Source organism: Strix uralensis, chromosome 6, assembly GCF_047716275.1.
Source record: "Strix uralensis isolate ZFMK-TIS-50842 chromosome 6, bStrUra1, whole genome shotgun sequence".
Classification (NCBI taxonomy): domain Eukaryota; kingdom Metazoa; phylum Chordata; class Aves; order Strigiformes; family Strigidae; genus Strix; species Strix uralensis.
This window is the reverse complement of record NC_133977.1, coordinates 14986012-15006604: the sequence shown is the minus strand read 5'-3', so window position 1 is coordinate 15006604 and position 20593 is coordinate 14986012. Positions and strand designations below refer to the sequence as shown.

Genomic DNA, 20593 nt, shown 5'->3' with positions numbered 1-20593 from the left:
CTAGAATGAGATCCCTATAAATGTGCCTTGAGAGTTGTCCAATAACACCTCTCAAACTAGAGATTTGCAGTTTAAAGCAGCACAGTCTAGAATAGCTTCAGTGGGAGTACTTAGTGTTTTTGTTGGTTTTACATTTGTTTGCTTGTTTTTTTAATAGCTGAGTAACTTGCAACTTTTGTGACTGAGTTTCTTTATAGATGAGATCATTGCTACTTTGGGTCAAGGTACTTTTGGAAAAGTAGTGGAATGCATCGATCGCAGAGCGTAAGTCTTGAATTAATACGAGTAATTTTTCTTACTGATACTATGACAGAGTGGGTCATGAAGCGCCTTCTGATCGTATCAGGTTTTATCTTTACTTCCTCATCTGCTGCTCCGCGTATTTCTGAAAGGCTGCCGCAGTTCCCAAACCTGGATTGCTGTTGGTACAGCACCGGGAGGTGGGGGGTGTGCAGGACTGTGGTGGGCGAGGCGATGGGTGTGTCCTCTGCAGGTGCCCCCCAGCCTGGTAGAGGTCGGGGGGCTGTTGTGGGGAGGTGGCCTAGAGAATGTGGGGTGAAGCTGCACCCCGCCACGGGGCAGCCCTGGGGCCCGGACCACCCCAGGCCTGTATAACGAGTAAGGTCTCGGCCGTCACGTTGCTCCCCTTCAGGGATCATCCGTGACGATGCAGTGCCATTTGGGTTCCAGCAGCGAGCATCTTACGGGTCACAAACGGATTTTGTGTTTGATGGCGGTTTTGCTCTGTGCAAAATAGTATGAAACTGGATTGTCGAGTTTCTAGTCACTCTAGAAGGCATTTGACGCCTCAGTTACATTTTCACTACCGAAATGACTGAAGGGGGCTTGTCATTTTTGACTGACAGTCGTGTCAGGCCATGGGGTGTGGCAGCTTCTCCAGTATTAGCCCAGCGTACGTAAATACAAAGGGGAGGTAAACGGGGCCTTTAAGAATAATGCCGATATATAAAGGTATCGAGTGTGTTTTCAAAATGTAAAGATTTAGTTGGTTTTGTGCATTGGTGAACCTTGATTCTATTCAGTCAGCATGTACTTAAAAAAACCCCTTTTCTGATAAGGTTGCCATTGTCATAAACAATGTATATGGTGATAATTACTGAATATTCTTCGTTAAAACTACTCCTTGTTCTAATCACTGTTCAAACCTGTCTTTTCAGGGAAGACAGACATGTGGCTGTGAAAATAGTAAAAAACGTTCATGGGTACTCTGAAGCAGCAGCTCATGAAGAAATAAAAGTACTGCAACACTTAAATGCATCGGATCCCGACAGTACACAGTGGGTAGCCAAGGGCGACTGTACTTTGTTTTGGCTTTTAAGATTTCTGTGACGTCGCTTTCTGGAACGTATGACGTATGCATCTGGGCGTTCTACAACTTCTGTTGCAATTCATGGATTTTCCTGCTTTTGCAGTCACTGTGTCCAGATGTTGGAATGGTTTGAGTACCATGGGCACGTCTGCATTGTTTTCGAGCTGCTGGGGCTCAGCACCTATGACTTTATTAAAGAGAATGGCTTTTTGCCATTGAGGCTGGAGCACATTAGACAGATGGCTTATCAGATCTGCAAATCTGTGAACTGTAAGTGTGTTTCTTTCTTGCTTTATTTGTTAAATTTTCCTCACAGAATTTGCTAACTGTATGTGTTACCTTGCAGTTTTGCACGTGAACAGGTTGACGCATACAGATCTGAAACCAGAAAATATTTTATTTGTGACGTCTGACTATGTCGAAGAATATAACCCCAAACGGGTAAGTTGCTGTCCTCTTCCCCACCTGCCCCTCAGCTCTGGTCTGGGTTTCTTTGGTCACTTGCATGCCATCGTGTGTCATTTCAGAAACGCGATGAACGGAGACTGAAAAATACAGACATCAAAGTTGCGGACTTTGGGAACGCAACGTATGATGACAAGTATCATCGCGCTTTGGTGACTACAAGATACTACAGAGCTCCTGAAGTGATCCTGGGTCAGTAGACATCTGTTAGGCTGATCTTGAGTGTAGGACTTCCTGTATGCTATGGAACTGCCAGAGCTGTGTCGTGTATCTCGCTTGAGCTGTGGAAGTGTTTGCGGTCTGATACACATGTGAACCTTCTGCATCTTGTCACAGCACTGGGATGGTCGCAGCCATGTGATGTTTGGAGCATAGGATGTATCCTCCTAGAATACTACCTTGGATTCGCAGTATTTCAGGTAGGTAACTGTGAAACTCCAAAGGATGCAGCATGTATAATGCTCCTCAGCTTGGTGAAAATACGCTCCAGGGAGGTGGGGACTAAGGCGAATGCTCTGTGTCAGGAATGAAGCTGCATTTCTCTGTAATGCCAAGTGGAAGAGAACAGAAGCTGCAGGCACAAAGGAGCTTCCTCAGCAGTAAACGTTGTGGCAGCAGCTTGATGGGAAGGATCACCCTGTGAACGCTTGTAATGCACAAGCCACTCCAGTAACAGACGAGCTTCCTCTATCACCATCGGCGAATACTACTCCAATACCTGAATTCTGTCATCTTGACAGTCTTGCTGACACTTACGAACAAAGAAAAGAAAGAATAAGGAGGGGAAAATAAGGGAAAAGAAACTTCAGTACATTGTAACTTACTTCGGGAAACAGATGACTACAGCCTCTCTTTTTTCCTTAATCTGGAATTAGTTGCAGGGTACAGTCAAGAATGAAGTGTGGTTCTTGATAACTTCCTCTAACGACACACAAAAATGTCTCTCTTGCTTTCCTTCCAGGCCCGTGACAACAGACAGCACCTGGCAATGATGGAGCGGGTACTGGGGCCTTTGCCAGGGCACATGATAGAGAAAACCAGGTAATTACATTTTCTGCGCCTGGACTGTGCTATAGTTTAAGTATTTTCAGATTTGGCTTAATAGCACGGTTTTTTTTAAAGTTGAATAAACTCGCATTCCTCTTTTGCTGTACTTAAGAAGCTGGCCACCTTTGTGGAATAGTCCCAGATCAGTTCCCAAGAACAAACATGCTGATAAACTTCCAGCGAATCTTTGAATAACAAGCCCCGGTCTGTTTGTTTAAGGAGACGCAGATATTTCCACGGTGCCCGGCTGGACTGGGATGAACACAGTTCCGCTGGAAGATCTGTCTCAAGGCGCTGTAAGCCCCTGAAGGTAAGATGGCAGAGGGAAAAGGCGCTTGGAGAGAGGAGCTTTAAGTACAATTCCAACATCAAAAAACCCCATGTTGTGTTGTTTTCTTCCCGAAGGAATTCATGGCCTGCCACAATTCTGACCACAGGAACCTCTTTGACCTCGTCCAGAAGATGTTGGAGTATGACCCAGCCAAGCGCATTACTCTTGGGGAAGCACTGAAACATCCTTTTTTCTTGCCCTTGAAACGGGAGAAAAGGAAGCTGTCTCCTGTAGCTGAGAAGGCTGATGCAGATGTCACTCCAAAGAGACAAAAAAAATATTAATTTATTTATTGCGTGTAGTAGTTATTTTGTAAATGCCCTATTTTGTATTACAGCTTTTTGGCTACTGAAGTTTAATTCCACCGCCGGCATAAAATTTAAGAAAAAGATACTGATGAGCCCGGTTGCATTTTCTTGGTAAAAGTGCAACTGGCCGGAGACTTTTATTTAAACATTTATGGAACAGATCACCCTCTGCTCTCTAAACTAGGCCTCCTAACAGCAAGAAAGTACTATTTTAATTGTTTTCTTCAGCTGCCATCAGAAGAGCAAAACACCTAGTACCTACATTCCCCTAGTACTAGGGGAATGCAACACCCTCTGCTCAGTATAAGAACATGGAGCACTCGTACTCCAGTGTGTCCCTTGAAGGACTTTTGAGCTGCTATCCGCCGTTATCAAGTGAGACAAAACCACAGAAATTCCTCGCCCTCTTTGAGTAGTGGTAGATGCTGCCACGTTGGGCAGTAAATAAGAGCGCGCAGAGTGGTTTGGAAGTGGACCGTCTGGCTGTCACGTGGGTTGCTGTAACGGGGGATGGCCACTGGGAAGCCTTGGAAGGGGTTGTCTGAGGGTCAGCTCTGCAGGGCTGCGTGTAAGGGGGAGACAGGACATGCCTCGCCAGAGAACTTGCTCGAATGAAGTCCTAGAGAGTGCAAGGCAGGCTTCGCCTGTCGAGCAACCTGTAGGGAGTAGCTGTCGCACCGTCGGAAAAGAGGATAATGGACTAAGTGTCCCTTTGGTCAGATACGCTATGGGGTTCCTTTGGAAGACTCTGTAGACTACGTTATATTCCATTTTCCATTAGGGAATTCTGTAGGAAACTGAGGAAATACCGTGTGTCTTGCCAAAGGAGAAACACACTGCAGGTTGCAAGAGACTGCCATCAACACTGATTTTGTGTTGAAATAACGCACGTATAGCAATGTTTTAATTCAAATAACCTTCGCTGTGCCACGCAGCCATCTGATCCACGTAATCTCTAATGTTACTATTGTGTCATTCCAGTAACTAACTGTTCCTCAATTATAACGGGTAATTCTTTCTGGCCAAATCTTTCAACAGCCAGTCACCTCTCTCCTTTTTTCCTGTTTTCTTTGCTAGTGACTATTTTTATAAAGATAATGAAACAGCAACATAATCTTTTACCTGTGAGATAGAGGTCAGCTTCCATTCCCTTCAGGATGCTGCTCCCAGAACCAGCACACAGAGCAGCTTTCTTCACTGGCGATTCTGCAGGACACGAGGGGCCACAGTTAAAGTCCTTTCCCTCTGCTCAGCCCTCATGTCAGTATTGCTATCGTTTCACAGGAACTACTCCCTCCATTTTAGGGTCAATGTAAATTTGTTGGGAGGAAGACACACATCTGTCAGCCTGAGAGAGTCATGGGTTTTATAACGTTTATAAAGGTTTTTTTAATAAGGTTTTATAAGATTGCTGTTTTGTAAGGCTGGATAAGTATTCCAACACTGATTTAGCACATACCCTAAAGAGGCGCAACAAAAAGATGCAAATTTTGCGCTTGAATCCATTTTCCCTGACCAGAACTGATGACTGACTCCTTGCCCTGTTCTCTCTATTAGGCACAGTCGATTTGAAGTGCAAAGAAGCTGATGGATATATATTGTCATTCTTAGTGCCATCTGGTTTATACTGAGAATTGTACAAAACCAAAATAGTTTCTTGTTTGTAAATCAGGCTGGAGAAGACGGTGTTGTTTTCATTTATGAGCCACAATACAGGATAAAAGTCTGAAAGAATTTCAGATACCTTAAGTCCTTTGCAAACAACGAGATCTGGCACTTTATAAATTAATGGTGGCGATTTAAAGTCAGTGGTCTAGACTTTGCAACCAACGCTGCACCGGTTCCGACTACATCCAGTACCGCAGACATGCGTCTGAAAATGTCCTCTAGTGTTTGTATCTGGTATTCCTCACCAAGATAAATTCCCTAAAATACATGTAGGGTACTTGGTTCCACCGGCAGCCCCACACCGTCCCAGCTTTCAGCCAGAGAGGCATGCAAAGTCCTTCGGGGCAGAAAGGAGCTCCCTGAGGTTCATGAGGGAGCGTGAGGGCAGGTGGCCCGAAGCACGGAGGCAGCGGAGAGGCCGGCGAAGCAGCTGTGTGCCAGGCAGCAGCATGCAGCTCTGGGCAGAGGGGGCAGAACCACGCAGGAATAAGCCCTGTTATAAATGCCGAGGCAGAACCGAAATATCTTGTATAAATTTATTTGCAATAAGAACAAGTAAAAAAAGTTTGGCACGCCGGGGGGCAGGGGGGGCTTCCTGCTCCGCACCGACGAGCACCGGGTGGTGCTACGTCACTCTCTTTTATAGTCCGTCCTTCCCATCCGCAGCAGCGTCCCTCAAACTTTCCCGGGCTTTCTGGTGTTGCTGGGGCTCCTGGCAGGGATTCCTCCAATCATATTTCACCTGCGCAATCCGGTGTTGCTGGGGGCTTCTGACAGGGGTCCCGCCAGTAATTTTCCACCCGCTTAGCATCTGTCACTGAGGGGAAAAAACCTCCTTTTAACAATAAAACCATGACAAATCTCCTCCAACTTATGTACATGGTAAACTCTTAACAAAGTCATCATATTTTAACACGAATCACCACCATATTCTTCACAGCCCTGGGAATTCACTGGCTGGAAGAGCAGAGTGAAGAGTATTCAGGCTGCGAATGGCGCCCCGCGGACAGAGGGGAGCGCGGTCCGGCCTCCCCCCAGCAGCCGCCGCAGTCGGAGGCGCGCCGGCCGCGGGCTCTCCCTCCTGCCTCCGGGAGGCGCGGGAAGGCCGAGCTGGCGGCCGCGGGGACGGCGGGCGTCCCGCGTGGGTCGCTCGCCGGTGGAGGAGCCGGGCCGCGCCCTGCAGCGACCGGGCGAGCGAGCGGAGCCGGCGCGTCGTGTGCGCGGGCTGTCGGTGGAAGTACCTCAGATCGGCGGAAAAGGAGCGGTAGCTCCGAGCTGTCGTTGGTCAGGTGGGAGCCGAGGGCCGGTGGGTTGCGGTGAGCGCGGTCGGCATGTGGGGGGAAGTGTCCCAGACAGTGTCAACTGTTTGGGGGAAAATCTGATTCAACTTCGAGTTTGTACTCGTAATTCACAGTGAAGTTTTGGTATGGCCAGCATCTTGCTGCTGCTGAAACCTACAGTACGATTGGTCAGTCCTGCCTGCCAGGAAGTGCAGCCAGGGTCTTTATACAGCTACGGTTGGTGTAAAATACGATACTGTCGGGTCAGTGGGAGTTATTTGTACTTTTTATCAGAATCTGTCATGGATGCTTGATATTTCCTTTCAAAATATATGCCATATATAATGTTTTGGCTGTCTTACTCGTACCATTTGCTTGCAGAGTCTGTGCCCTGTGATACTTCACCGTAACCTGCTTTGAGATATCTCAGTTGTGAAATGTCAATCATTTTTAGGAGATTCCTAGCACTTCTGCTTTCCTTCCAGAGTTATTGATGGCTTGGAGAGTTTGAAGTGCCACTAAAGAGGGTTACTTGGGCTGGATCATACCTTTGCTCCTTTTGAATCCTTTGAATGCAGGATTTTCAGGAGTTGTGACATTGTTTGGGAGTTGTCACAGAAAAGTCTTGTGCTTTAGAAGTCAGTTTTTCCAGAGTATCTTCCAGGATTTTGATTTTTAAACATTGCTTTTTGTACTTGTAAAATAAGACTTTTAAAAATACCTATTTTTTCCCCAATCTTTTGTTTTCTGCCTTATCGTTCTTAGTGATACTATGTTGAAGCAATGTCCTTTTCTACAATTTCATACTCCCAGTTTTTCTGAAACTTTCTCACGTAAATTCTAACTTTACTGGTTTTTAGAAAACTGGCTAAGATATGCAATGTTTTCCCCTAGGTGAGAGCAGTGTCGTAGCCGAAACCTTTCTCTCCTAGAGGATTAAAGACGGTGTTCAGAGGAGTGCTTGCTCTTGCACTGCTGTGTTGGAATGGTACCCTCTTCGAGCTCCCCAACAGGTAGATCGGAAACAATCCCTTCTGCCTCTGGCCCAACACTTTTGGTGTGAAAGAGCGTTCGTGTCTTTACATAGCTGTTGATCAAAACTAGGTAGTTGTTTGGTCTTACTTGACACCAAATGTTGCTGGACTCAAATAAGAAAGTCTGCAAGAAGGTACAGAGGTATCGGAATATTGACTTGCCAAGAGGAAGCATAAAATACATGCATACATATGCGTGTGTGTGTGTGTGTGTATGTATGTATCTTGCCGGTGCTATGCTCAAGTCACTTGGTATAGTAAGCATAAAATAAACTGACTTCAGCAGGGAAAAAAGAGTGATTTGTATGCATCAAAAAAGCAGTTCTCCACCTTGGGTATACTGGGAAAAGCAGAACGCTCTACCCTTCCTCGTTGTAGATTTAAAACATGCATTTTGGCACCAGTTTGTTTTCATAAAGCAGGAAAAAGTCAACTCGTTTCCACGGAGATTCGCTTTCTGACTCTATAATACGTAGAGGTGAGAGGGTATGTTTCCAGTTCCAACTGTGCGTGAAAGACCTGGACAGGAGAGAGTACCCGCAGTTCTTGCATCCAACTGCTACCATTCCCCCAGTCCTCTTTGGACTCAGTCAGCATCACTTAGCAAAGTTCATTCTCATATATATGCCTTGTAATCCTTGGGAGGTCCAGGTCCGTCTGACTTGCAGTCTGCTTCAGATCCGTATTTCCTGTTTTGAGACTTCCCTCTTTAAAATAAAGAGGAGCACTTAGTGAAGAGAAGGGCAAAGGTATGCCAGGTACAGATAACGGGGGCGTTAATGAGTAGAGTTAACCAGTACCCTCTCTGGGACAAAGTTTCTATATTCTGTATGAAGTGTTGCTTAAAGCTCCTAGCCCTTGCTCCAGACTTAATACATTTTACCCTAACACTTCAGTCAGTCAGGTAAAGGATTTAATTATTTCAGCTCTGTGCTCTTTGTCTCTTCCATATAACCGGTGGTAATAGCAAGTAGGCAGAAGCACGCAACCGCGTGTCTGACTGCCACACTGACGCTACCGCCATGCAGAAGGAAGGACATACTGTGAACTTTCCGACAGTGCAATTAAAAAAAATTAAAAAAAAAAAAACGTACATTAGCACAACAGTCTTGCATTAGGACTGTGGTGGGGGGGTCTCATCATGTATATTCTAGATTGTTTCTGACCTTTGCTGGCAGTTTGGTGTTAGAGGTATGTCATGCTGGGAACAGTACTTCGTGTAAGCTGGGGAGCACTGGGCAAAAAGAAAATGATGGTGCATTACCTACGGACAGTGACGAACTTGCACACGTAATGTACGTGCTGTATGTTGATCACGGGGTCCGTTGGGGAAATGACCAAAAAATGCAAAGAGTGGGGAGGGTCATTTATCAGGATTGGAAGTGTTTCAGAAGGTTTAGTCCTTCCCAGAATTTAAAAAAAAAAAAAAGAAGTGTTGGTTTTAGGGAACTGATGTACGTAGGCTGTTGCAGTGTTTCAGGACTGCCCTATCCTCAGATGCTCTTTTTCTACTTAAATTAGATTGCCCGTGAGATGTTTGGCTGCTTATTAGGGGTTTTGTAGAACCCAGTTTCAGCCATAATGCTTGGTGAGCTCTGCTGAGGTGACAGCTGATAGATGGCTGACAGGTTTGAAGGCTCCTTCTGAGGTGGTGGCTGAAGGGCTGTGCCAGGCACGGGGCGGCAAGAGGGGTGGCCACGACTTAAAACTGCCATGCGTGCAGTAGTAGTGAGCAGCAGAGGAAGCAAGGGTTGCGAGGGAGGGTTTAGTTTGGGTTTTTTCTCTTCATCCTGTGGGTGCAGAAGGCTGATCTGTACACTTGCTTGAAGAGTTGTGTTTCGTTTGTTTGTTTTACAGTGGGTATTTATGTTCTGCCCAGACTTGAAGACATGACTGAAAGCGAGTAGAAGGTACCGCAAGACATCCAAAAATAAAAAAGGCATTCAACTCTTTGGAAATGTTCTTAATGCCAGTGGTTTCCAAAGGTGTCTTTGTTAGTCCTATGAGGTCCTTTAAACCTCTGTTGATTTAAAGCTGACTGGCTACGTGTTTTGAGAGCCTCTAACGATTTGTCCGGGGAAGTAGAGAGACAATTAACAGGCTGCATCACCAAGGGCGGAAAATGATTCAGCAGTCCGGAGTCTCCCCAAAAAGCGCCATCTTCTGGCAGTCATTCTTGAATGAGGGTTAGAAATTTTTATTTTCGGATTTTATGTTCCTCGTCTTCCGAAGTTCTTGGCAGGAAAACGGTTGAAGGTTTTGCACGGTTGGTTTACTTAACGTCTAACTGCTTTCGCCGAGTTACCTGATGAGGCATACGGGGTTACCAGAAACGCTTGGGACTGGGTGAAAGGCACCTGTTGTGCCAGTCCCGTCAGCAGCACTGGGAGAGTAAAGGGCTTGTTCATCGTGCAGTGAGGTGAGGGGACAGGACCGCTCTCGGGAGCGGTACCGGTACCGGCAGCCCGGGCGCTGCGGGACGGCGGTGCCCGCTCGGTGCCCAGCCCCGCTGAGGGCTGACGGCGGTGCGCGGGGTGGCCGGGGGAAAGGGGCCGGTATCTTTGCAGCCTCTCGGAAAGGCAGACCGCCTTAGGGGCCCCCCCTCACCGCCGGGCACCCCCCGCAGAGGGCCGACGCGGCGGCGGCTCCCCGGAGCCTGCGGGGTGTCGCGGGGCCCCCGCCCGCCTTGTGACGCCGCGGGCGTGCCTCTGTGTCGCGTCGCCGCCCTCCTCCTGGCAACCTCCTAGCAACGCCATTTGGTGGTGGGCTGCGGGCTGCGGGTCGCCAGTTGCGGCGCTGAGCCCAGCCGTGGCAGGAGCGACGGAGCGAGCGGCGGCTGGCGGAGAGCGCGGCGGAGCCCTCCCGAGCGGCGGAGGTGGGGGCGCGGGGACGGGCGGCCCCGTGCCGCCGAGAGCTGAGGGACGGCGCCGGGGGGAGGCGGGGCGGAGGGCAGGGGCGGGGTGGGGCGGGGCAAGGAGGCTGGCTGCTGCTGTCAGCTCGGCTCGGCTCGTCCCGTCCCGTCGCCGCCGGCGCGGGCGGGGCGGGTGGCCGGGGCGCCCCTGTGCCCCCGCCTCCGTGCGGCCGGCACGTTCTGTGCCCGAGCCTTCCTCCGTGTGGAGAGGAAATGGCTTCGGTCGCTTTGGCGGGGGAGGCCGCAGCCCTCGCCCGTGCCCCTGCTCGGGGCCGAGGACGGAGCCTCTCGCCGGAGCAGGGGCTGGGTGGGACGGGTTCGCGCTGGGGGTGCGTGGGGGGCGCGGGGCGCCTCGTCCCCCTTCCGTGGGAAGGGACGCGGCCGCGCAGCGCCCAACCGCGGTGTCTCGGCGGCATCGCCGCTGCTGCGGAGCCCGGGCGCGCCGGCCCGAGGCGCGGCTTGTGAGCTACCGCCGATTCGCGATCGGAAAGTGAAATAAAAGACACGTGTAGTGAGTTACTTATCACTTCTCTTTTCCTCTTCGAGCTAAAGATAATCTGGTGTCGAGGTAATCTGTAAGTTCTGTTGTCATGTTGACGTAGCATCAGGAATTGACCGGGAATTTACGGAAGGAAGCATGGGAAGAGTTTATGACAGGTTCCTTCAAGTCTTTAAAAGCCCGCTGGGCAATGTCTGTGTGCCGCTTTGAAGTACGCGGAAGGCTGCCTTTTGCCGAGCGTCTGCACCGCCGGGTGCCTGAGCAGCTTTGCAGAAACGACATGCCCAGTGTGCGTTTAGTGTCTGAGCCACGATACTTGTTTTTAAAAAGATCTTTAGTAAGAAGCAGGTTCTTGGTTAGGTTCCCCTATAGAAAGCAGTTAATTTCGAAAAGTTCTTCAATTAAAAAATAACGTGGAAGAAAGAGCGGAGGAAAAAAATGAAATTTGGGTAGTTGAGGAAAAACACGATCCCTGTTATGGCGTTGATAATTAATGGCTTTGAAAAGTAATTGTTTGTCTGTGGGATGTAATCCAAAGAGCAAAATCTCTTTGTTACAGATGCGGCCTTCCAGTCGAACTAGGTATCGTGACGGGGATAAGAGAGCGAGTCCGGATCGCAGACGTGACAGAGCTCGCAAGAGAGCCTTAAGCGGTGCCCAGAACAAGCACTGCAAACGTGATCTTTCTAAACTTCCCGAGAGGTGAATAACTTCTTGGCTTCTGATATCACTAAGCATATCTTTCAAGATTTAATTGTTCTCATTGGGTCATCCGATAATGTATTTGGTTTTGAGTTGGAGATATTTCGAGAGAGATGTGTTACAGCTTAAAACAAAAAGCTGTCTCGATAGGGGTGCTAGGATTTTAATTGTTTATTTGATCCTTTGTTTGTAGTACCTGTTCAGAAACCGTATCTATAAATGAAAGAGACCGTCGTGAACGACGCGATGTTGAAGAACGCAGCAACAAGTACAATCAAGGATGTGCTACTGGGCATCGCAGTAGCAAAGCATCAGGTTATAGCAGGGCGAGGCCTCACAAAAGGAGATACGACACACCTCACCCTGCCGGTCCTCATCATCCGCAGGTGGTGTGACTCATTTTAATCTAGGTTTATTTTATTTTAAGAAGGTGGATTCTCATCTGGGCAGTAGTAATTGAGTGTGGGAGTTTGGGGAATTCTGTCGAGAGTAGTTTATTCCTTTAGTTAATATTAGTAGGTGATTATTTTTGCTAGGATTTTATTTCCTTCAGTGAAAATGTATAGCTTGTAGGTGTGCTTGTGATACCACAGAACGTAGTTCTGCTCTTTGCTCACTGGGTATATATCTGAGCAGATGAATGAATAATAACCATCAGCTGGAGTACTTGAAATGCAGGCATCACTTTCATGCCTTCACAACTTCTATTATGACAAGCATTTATTTCAGCCCTACTCAAAAATCCAAGCACAAGCTTTTAAACTTGCTTTTGACTAAGTATCACTGCAATAGGAAGGAGACAATGTCAGATTTTTACTTTTTAAAAAATTTGTCTAGTAAGATGTTTTAAGTATCGCTGAAAAATCTGTAGCATCAGGTATGTGTGATGTCTGCCCGCTAGGAGGGCAGTTTTCCTGATCTTTGTTATATATTTAACTCTTAAAAAAGCTGAAGATAGGATTTATAACTTAAGATCTTCAGCAGAGACAGCCTGAAGTCAATGTATATGCTATTCATGATTTTAAAAACATGAATTCTTATCAAATAATCACACACGTGATTTAATCTCCATTACTTAAGATGGGTGTTTTAGTTTGGCCACAAGGCTGGGTTTTTTTATATATATATATATATAAAAAAATATAAAAGTATTAAATCCTTCACTTCCAAAAAAAATACAGTCACTGAAATCCTGAAGTAAGATTCAGTGAACCAATCTTTTAAAAGAAAAACAATTGTGTTGTAATTTTTTGCTGCCTTGCCACTTTGCGTATCTCATCTGAAAATCTGTTCCTTGCCATGTTTTTCTCCTGTAACATAAACTATGTGCCCTGTGAATTTCCGGGGACTGAATTTGAAATTGCTCCTGCCAACTGTTTGTGGCCTGGCACGTATCTGAATGCCTGAATATCTCCCCGCTGAATGAATTTCGTATTCTGACCTGAATTCACTCGGGTTTATTGATTGGCTGGACGATCTTGGTGCCGTTCCAGAAGAGACATCGAAGGAAAAGATCCAGGAGTGTAGAGGAGGATGAGGAGGGTCACCTGATCTGTCAGAGTGGAGACGTACTAAGTGGCAGATGTATAGAACATTCTTCAAACTTTATTAACTTTTCAGATAGATAAGTTCTTTTAGCGTAAGATGTGAGGGGGCTTTGCAAGTCTTTTCCTTCTGTCTTGACTTTTTGTGTTTGGGGGTGGGAATTGTTTTTCTTTTCTGTAGAACTTAAATATATTTCTTTTTTCTTTTTCCCCTTTCCTCCCCCCCCCCAAAAAATAGTAGATGAAGTTAATGAACATACTAGAATGAGATCCCTATAAATGTGCCTTGAGAGTTGTCCAATAACACCTCTCAAACTAGAGATTTGCAGTTTAAAGCAGCACAGTCTAGAATAGCTTCAGTGGGAGTACTTAGTGTTTTTGTTGGTTTTACATTTGTTTGCTTGTTTTTTTAATAGCTGAGTAACTTGCAACTTTTGTGACTGAGTTTCTTTATAGATGAGATCATTGCTACTTTGGGTCAAGGTACTTTTGGAAAAGTAGTGGAATGCATCGATCGCAGAGCGTAAGTCTTGAATTAATACGAGTAATTTTTCTTACTGATACTATGACAGAGTGGGTCATGAAGCGCCTTCTGATCGTATCAGGTTTTATCTTTACTTCCTCATCTGCTGCTCCGCGTATTTCTGAAAGGCTGCCGCAGTTCCCAAACCTGGATTGCTGTTGGTACAGCACCGGGAGGTGGGGGGTGTGCAGGACTGTGGTGGGCGAGGCGATGGGTGTGTCCTCTGCAGGTGCCCCCCAGCCTGGTAGAGGTCGGGGGGCTGTTGTGGGGAGGTGGCCTAGAGAACGTGGGGTGAAGCTGCACCCCGCCACGGGGCAGCCCTGGGGCCCGGACCACCCCAGGCCTGTATAACGAGTAAGGTCTCGGCCGTCACGTTGCTCCCCTTCAGGGATCATCCGTGACGATGCAGTGCCATTTGGGTTCCAGCAGCGAGCATCTTACGGGTCACAAACGGATTTTGTGTTTGATGGCGGTTTTGCTCTGTGCAAAATAGTATGAAACTGGATTGTCGAGTTTCTAGTCACTCTAGAAGGCATTTGACGCCTCAGTTACATTTTCACTACCGAAATGACTGAAGGGGGCTTGTCATTTTTGACTGACAGTCGTGTCAGGCCATGGGGTGTGGCAGCTTCTCCAGTATTAGCCCAGCGTACGTAAATACAAAGGGGAGGTAAACGGGGCCTTTAAGAATAATGCCGATATATAAAGGTATCGAGTGTGTTTTCAAAATGTAAAGATTTAGTTGGTTTTGTGCATTGGTGAACCTTGATTCTATTCAGTCAGCATGTACTTAAAAAAACCCCTTTTCTGATAAGGTTGCCATTGTCATAAACAATGTATATGGTGATAATTACTGAATATTCTTCGTTAAAACTACTCCTTGTTCTAATCACTGTTCAAACCTGTCTTTTCAGGGAAGACAGACATGTGGCTGTGAAAATAGTAAAAAACGTTCATGGGTACTCTGAAGCAGCAGCTCATGAAGAAATAAAAGTACTGCAACACTTAAATGCATCGGATCCCGACAGTACACAGTGGGTAGCCAAGGGCGACTGTACTTTGTTTTGGCTTTTAAGATTTCTGTGACGTCGCTTTCTGGAACGTATGACGTATGCATCTGGGCGTTCTACAACTTCTGTTGCAATTCATGGATTTTCCTGCTTTTGCAGTCACTGTGTCCAGATGTTGGAATGGTTTGAGTACCATGGGCACGTCTGCATTGTTTTCGAGCTGCTGGGGCTCAGCACCTATGACTTTATTAAAGAGAATGGCTTTTTGCCATTGAGGCTGGAGCACATTAGACAGATGGCTTATCAGATCTGCAAATCTGTGAACTGTAAGTGTGTTTCTTTCTTGCTTTATTTGTTAAATTTTCCTCACAGAATTTGCTAACTGTATGTGTTACCTTGCAGTTTTGCACGTGAACAGGTTGACGCATACAGATCTGAAACCAGAAAATATTTTATTTGTGACGTCTGACTATGTCGAAGAATATAACCCCAAACGGGTAAGTTGCTGTCCTCTTCCCCACCTGCCCCTCAGCTCTGGTCTGGGTTTCTTTGGTCACTTGCATGCCATCGTGTGTCATTTCAGAAACGCGATGAACGGAGACTGAAAAATACAGACATCAAAGTTGCGGACTTTGGGAACGCAACGTATGATGACAAGTATCATCGCGCTTTGGTGACTACAAGATACTACAGAGCTCCTGAAGTGATCCTGGGTCAGTAGACATCTGTTAGGCTGATCTTGAGTGTAGGACTTCCTGTATGCTATGGAACTGCCAGAGCTGTGTCGTGTATCTCGCTTGAGCTGTGGAAGTGTTTGCGGTCTGATACACATGTGAACCTTCTGCATCTTGTCACAGCACTGGGATGGTCGCAGCCATGTGATGTTTGGAGCATAGGATGTATCCTCCTAGAATACTACCTTGGATTCGCAGTATTTCAGGTAGGTAACTGTGAAACTCCAAAGGATGCAGCATGTATAATGCTCCTCAGCTTGGTGAAAATACGCTCCAGGGAGGTGGGGACTAAGGCGAATGCTCTGTGTCAGGAATGAAGCTGCATTTCTCTGTAATGCCAAGTGGAAGAGAACAGAAGCTGCAGGCACAAAGGAGCTTCCTCAGCAGTAAACGTTGTGGCAGCAGCTTGATGGGAAGGATCACCCTGTGAACGCTTGTAATGCACAAGCCACTCCAGTAACAGACGAGCTTCCTCTATCACCATCGGCGAATACTACTCCAATACCTGAATTCTGTCATCTTGACAGTCTTGCTGACACTTACGAACAAAGAAAAGAAAGAATAAGGAGGGGAAAATAAGGGAAAAGAAACTTCAGTACATTGTAACTTACTTCGGGAAACAGATGACTACAGCCTCTCTTTTTTCCTTAATCTGGAATTAGTTGCAGGGTACAGTCAAGAATGAAGTGTGGTTCTTGATAACTTCCTCTAACGACACACAAAAATGTCTCTCTTGCTTTCCTTCCAGGCCCGTGACAACAGACAGCACCTGGCAATGATGGAGCGGGTACTGGGGCCTTTGCCAGGGCACATGATAGAGAAAACCAGGTAATTACATTTTCTGCGCCTGGACTGTGCTATAGTTTAAGTATTTTCAGATTTGGCTTAATAGCACGTTTTTTTTTAAAGTTGAATAAACTCGCATTCCTCTTTTGCTGTACTTAAGAAGCTGGCCACCTTTGTGGAATAGTCCCAGATCAGTTCCCAAGAACAAACATGCTGATAAACTTCCAGCGAATCTTTGAATAACAAGCCCCGGTCTGTTTGTTTAAGGAGACGCAGATATTTCCACGGTGCCCGGCTGGACTGGGATGAACACAGTTCCGCTGGAAGATCTGTCTCAAGGCGCTGTAAGCCCCTGAAGGTAAGATGGCAGAGGGAAAAGGCGCTTGGAGAGAGGAGCTTTAAGTACAATTCCAACATCAAAAAACCCCATGTTGTGTTGTTTTCTTCCCGAAGGAATTCATGGCCTGCCACAATTCTGACCACAGGAACCTCTTTGACCTCGTCCAGAAGATGTTGGAGTATGACCCAGCCAAGCGCATTACTCTTGGGGAAGCACTGAAACATCCTTTTTTCTTGCCCTTGAAACGGGAGAAAAGGAAGCTGTCTCCTGTAGCTGAGAAGGCTGATGCAGATGTCACTCCAAAGAGACAAAAAAAATATTAATTTATTTATTGCGTGTAGTAGTTATTTTGTAAATGCCCTATTTTGTATTACAGCTTTTTGGCTACTGAAGTTTAATTCCACCGCCGGCATAAAATTTAAGAAAAAGATACTGATGAGCCCGGTTGCATTTTCTTGGTAAAAGTGCAACTGGCCGGAGACTTTTATTTAACACGTGGAAAAGATCACCCTCTGCTCTCTAAACTAGGCCTCCTAACAGCAAGAAAGTACTATTTTAATTGTTTTCTTCAGCTGCCATCAGAAGAGCAAAACACCTAGTACCTACATTCCCCTAGTACTAGGGGAATGCAACACCCTCTGCTCAGTATAAGAACATGGAGCACTCGTACTCCAGTGTGTCCCTTGAAGGACTTTTGAGCTGCTATCCGCCGTTATCAAGTGAGACAAAACCACAGAAATTCCTCGCCCTCTTTGAGTAGTGGTAGATGCTGCCACGTTGGGCAGTAAATAAGAGCGCGCAGAGTGGTTTGGAAGTGGACCGTCTGGCTGTCACGTGGGTTGCTGTAACGGGGGATGGCCACTGGGAAGCCTTGGAAGGGGTTGTCTGAGGGTCAGCTCTGCAGGGCTGCGTGTAAGGGGGAGACAGGACATGCCTCGCCAGAGAACTTGCTCGAATGAAGTCCTAGAGAGTGCAAGGCAGGCTTCGCCTGTCGAGCAACCTGTAGGGAGTAGCTGTCGCACCGTCGGAAAAGAGGATAATGGACTAAGTGTCCCTTTGGTCAGATACGCTATGGGGTTCCTTTGGAAGACTCTGTAGACTACGTTATATTCCATTTTCCATTAGGGAATTCTGTAGGAAACTGAGGAAATACCGTGTGTCTTGCCAAAGGAGAAACACACTGCAGGTTGCAAGAGACTGCCATCAACACTGATTTTGTGTTGAAATAACGCACGTATAGCAATGTTTTAATTCAAATAACCTTCGCTGTGCCACGCAGCCATCTGATCCACGTAATCTCTAATGTTACTATTGTGTCATTCCAGTAACTAACTGTTCCTCAATTATAACGGGTAATTCTTTCTGGCCAAATCTTTCAACAGCCAGTCACCTCTCTCCTTTTTTCCTGTTTTCTTTGCTAGTGACTATTTTTATAAAGATAATGAAACAGCAACATAATCTTTTACCTGTGAGATAGAGGTCAGCTTCCATTCCCTTCAGGATGCTGCTCCCAGAACCAGCACACAGAGCAGCTTTCTTCACTGGCGATTCTGCAGGACACGAGGGGCCACAGTTAAAGTCCTTTCCCTCTGCTCAGCCCTCATGTCAGTATTGCTATCGTTTCACAGGAACTACTCCCTCCATTTTAGGGTCAATGTAAATTTGTTGGGAGGAAGACACACATCTGTCAGCCTGAGAGAGTCATGGGTTTTATAACGTTTATAAAGGTTTTTTTAATAAGGTTTTATAAGATTGCTGTTTTGTAAGGCTGGATAAGTATTCCAACACTGATTTAGCACATACCCTAAAGAGGCGCAACAAAAAGATGCAAATTTTGCGCTTGAATCCATTTTCCCTGACCAGAACTGATGACTGACTCCTTGCCCTGTTCTCTCTATTAGGCACAGTCGATTTGAAGTGCAAAGAAGCTGATGGATATATATTGTCATTCTTAGTGCCATCTGGTTTATACTGAGAATTGTACAAAACCAAAATAGTTTCTTGTTTGTAAATCAGGCTGGAGAAGACGGTGTTGTTTTCATTTATGAGCCACAATACAGGATAAAAGTCTGAAAGAATTTCAGATACCTTAAGTCCTTTGCAAACAACGAGATCTGGCACTTTATAAGTTAATGGTGGCGATTTAAAGTCAGTGGTCTAGACTTTGCAACCAACGCTGCACCGGTTCCGACTACATCCAGTACCGCAGACATGCGTCTGAAAATGTCCTCTAGTGTTTGTATCTGGTATTCCTCACCAAGATAAATTCCCTAAAATACATGTAGGGTACTTGGTTCCACCGGCAGCCCCACACCGTCCCAGCTTTCAGCCAGAGAGGCATGCAAAGTCCTTCGGGGCAGAAAGGAGCTCCCTGAGGTTCATGAGGGAGCGTGAGGGCAGGTGGCCCGAAGCACGGAGGCAGCGGAGAGGCCGGCGAAGCAGCTGTGTGCCAGGCAGCAGCATGCAGCTCTGGGCAGAGGGGGCAGAACCACGCAGGAATAAGCCCTGTTATAAATGCCGAGGCAGAACCGAAATATCTTGTATAAATTTATTTGCAATAAGAACAAGTAAAAAAAGTTTGGCACGCCGGGGGGCAGGGGGGGCTTCCTGCTCCGCACCGACGAGCACCGGGTGGTGCTACGTCACTCTCTTTTATAGTCCGTCCTTCCCATCCGCAGCAGCGTCCCTCAAACTTTCCCGGGCTTTCTGGTGTTGCTGGGGCTCCTGGCAGGGATTCCTCCAATCATATTTCACCTGCGCAATCCGGTGTTGCTGGGGGCTTCTGACAGGGGTCCCGCCAGTAATTTTCCACCCGCTTAGCATCTGTCACTGAGGGGAAAAAACCTCCTTTTAACAATAAAACCATGACAAATCTCCTCCAACTTATGTACATGGTAAACTCTTAACAAAGTCATCATATTTTAACACGAATCACCACCATATTCTTCACAGCCCTGGGAATTCACTGGCTGGAAGAGCAGAGTGAAGAGTATTCAGGCTGCGAATGGCGCCCCGCGGACAGAGGGGAGCGCGGTCCGGCCTCCCCCCAGCAGCCGCCGCAGTCGGAGGCGCGCCGGCCGCGGGCTCTCCCTCCTGCCTCCGGGAGGCGCGGGAAGGCCGAGCTGGCGGCCGCGGGGACGGCGGGCGTCCCGCGTGGGTCGCTCGCCGGTGGAGGAGCCGGGCCGCGCCCTGCAGCGACCGGGCGAGCGAGCGGAGCCGGCGCGTCGTGTGCGCGGGCTGTCGGTGGAAGTACCTCAGATCGGCGGAAAAGGAGCGGTAGCTCCGAGCTGTCGTTGGTCAGGTGGGAGCCGAGGGCCGGTGGGTTGCGGTGAGCGCGGTCGGCATGTGGGGGGAAGTGTCCCAGACAGTGTCAACTGTTTGGGGGAAAATCTGATTCAACTTCGAGTTTGTACTCGTAATTCACAGTGAAGTTTTGGTATGGCCAGCATCTTGCTGCTGCTGAAACCTACAGTACGATTGGTCAGTCCTGCCTGCCAGGAAGTGCAGCCAGGGTCTTTATACAGCTACGGTTGGTGTAAAATACGATACTGTCGGGTCAGTGGGAGTTATTTGTACTTTTTATCAGAATCTGTCATGGATGCTTGATATTTCCTTTCAAAATATATGCCATATATAATGTTTTGGCTGTCTTACTCGTACCATTTGCTTGCAGAGTCTGTGCCCTGTGATACTTCACCGTAACCTGCTTTGAGATATCTCAGTTGTGAAATGTCAATCATTTTTAGGAGATTCCTAGCACTTCTGCTTTCCTTCCAGAGTTATTGATGGCTTGGAGAGTTTGAAGTGCCACTAAAGAGGGTTACTTGGGCTGGATCATACCTTTGCTCCTTTTGAATCCTTTGAATGCAGGATTTTCAGGAGTTGTGACATTGTTTGGGAGTTGTCACAGAAAAGTCTTGTGCTTTAGAAGTCAGTTTTTCCAGAGTATCTTCCAGGATTTTGATTTTTAAACATTGCTTTTTGTACTTGTAAAATAAGACTTTTAAAAATACCTATTTTTTCCCCAATCTTTTGTTTTCTGCCTTATCGTTCTTAGTGATACTATGTTGAAGCAATGTCC

The 20593-nt window shown here is 47.0% G+C and overlaps 2 protein-coding genes and 3 long non-coding RNA genes across 14 annotated transcripts; 2 read left to right on the top strand and 3 right to left on the bottom strand.

The window, feature by feature from the left end:
- Nucleotides 1-136: 136 nt before the first annotated feature.
- On the top strand, nt 137-3566 carry LOC141945166 (dual specificity protein kinase CLK4-like). 3 transcript variants are annotated; one of them, XM_074872842.1, is made up of 9 exons: nt 204-264; nt 1179-1298; nt 1434-1600; nt 1677-1771; nt 1858-1987; nt 2132-2214; nt 2757-2836; nt 3062-3152; nt 3248-3566. In XM_074872842.1, exons 3-9 carry the CDS (start codon nt 1447-1449, stop codon nt 3455-3457), a joined length of 843 nt encoding a protein of 280 aa, XP_074728943.1. In that variant the 5' UTR covers nt 204-264; nt 1179-1298; nt 1434-1446; the 3' UTR covers nt 3458-3566. The 3 variants fall into 3 exon arrangements, 2 of the variants coding, with proteins under 2 accessions (XP_074728942.1, XP_074728943.1); XR_012629425.1 differs by having other exon boundaries at nt 137-264; nt 1179-1600; nt 2955-3152; nt 3248-3305; XM_074872841.1 differs by having other exon boundaries at nt 137-264; nt 1179-1600.
- LOC141945170 (uncharacterized) lies at nt 1710-2842 on the bottom strand. Its single transcript, XR_012629427.1, has 2 exons — nt 2620-2842; nt 1710-2546 (listed from the first exon to the last, which is right to left on the bottom strand). It is a non-coding gene; the product is annotated as an uncharacterized LOC141945170 (long non-coding RNA).
- A 2107-nt stretch (nt 3567-5673) lies between the features above and the next one.
- Nucleotides 5674-6474, bottom strand: LOC141945174 (uncharacterized). The gene is made up of 2 exons (XR_012629431.1): nt 6391-6474; nt 5674-5966 (listed from the first exon to the last, which is right to left on the bottom strand). It is a non-coding gene; the product is annotated as an uncharacterized LOC141945174 (long non-coding RNA).
- Nucleotides 6030-16839, top strand: LOC141945162 (dual specificity protein kinase CLK4-like). Of its 8 annotated transcripts, XM_074872818.1 has the most exons (12): nt 6030-6438; nt 7324-7442; nt 11433-11575; nt 11769-11961; nt 14557-14676; nt 14812-14978; nt 15055-15149; nt 15236-15365; nt 15510-15592; nt 16135-16214; nt 16440-16530; nt 16626-16839. In XM_074872818.1, the coding sequence occupies exons 4-12, from the start codon at nt 11795-11797 to the stop codon at nt 16833-16835; spliced, it is 1143 nt and encodes a 380-aa protein (XP_074728919.1). In that variant the 5' UTR covers nt 6030-6438; nt 7324-7442; nt 11433-11575; nt 11769-11794; the 3' UTR covers nt 16836-16839. The 8 variants fall into 8 exon arrangements, 7 of the variants coding, with proteins under 7 accessions (XP_074728919.1, XP_074728921.1, XP_074728924.1 ...); XM_074872820.1 differs by lacking the exon at nt 7324-7442; XR_012629423.1 differs by lacking the exon at nt 6030-6438 and having other exon boundaries at nt 7314-7442; nt 16333-16530; nt 16626-16683.
- On the bottom strand, nt 15088-19849 carry LOC141945169 (uncharacterized). The gene is made up of 2 exons (XR_012629426.1): nt 19766-19849; nt 15088-19341 (listed from the first exon to the last, which is right to left on the bottom strand). It is a non-coding gene; the product is annotated as an uncharacterized LOC141945169 (long non-coding RNA).
- Nucleotides 19850-20593: the final 744 nt, after the last annotated feature.

What these genes read in the sequence shown, in the direction of transcription:
- LOC141945166 (XM_074872841.1), top strand. Translation starts at nt 1,369, where the DNA reads ATGACGTATGCATCTGGGCGTTCTACAACTTCTGTTGCAATTCATGGA. An exon ending in GATCTGCAAATCTGTGAACT is followed by an intron (nt 1,601 to 1,676) that starts GTAAGTGTGTTT and finishes GTTACCTTGCAG; the next exon opens with TTTTGCACGTGAACAGGTTG. An exon ending in AGCTCCTGAAGTGATCCTGG is followed by an intron (nt 1,988 to 2,131) that starts GTCAGTAGACAT and finishes ATCTTGTCACAG; the next exon opens with CACTGGGATGGTCGCAGCCA.
- LOC141945162 (XM_074872820.1), top strand. Translation starts at nt 11,795, where the DNA reads ATGAAAGAGACCGTCGTGAACGACGCGATGTTGAAGAACGCAGCAACA. An exon ending in AAGAATATAACCCCAAACGG is followed by an intron (nt 15,150 to 15,235) that starts GTAAGTTGCTGT and finishes GTGTCATTTCAG; the next exon opens with AAACGCGATGAACGGAGACT. An exon ending in AGCTCCTGAAGTGATCCTGG is followed by an intron (nt 15,366 to 15,509) that starts GTCAGTAGACAT and finishes ATCTTGTCACAG; the next exon opens with CACTGGGATGGTCGCAGCCA.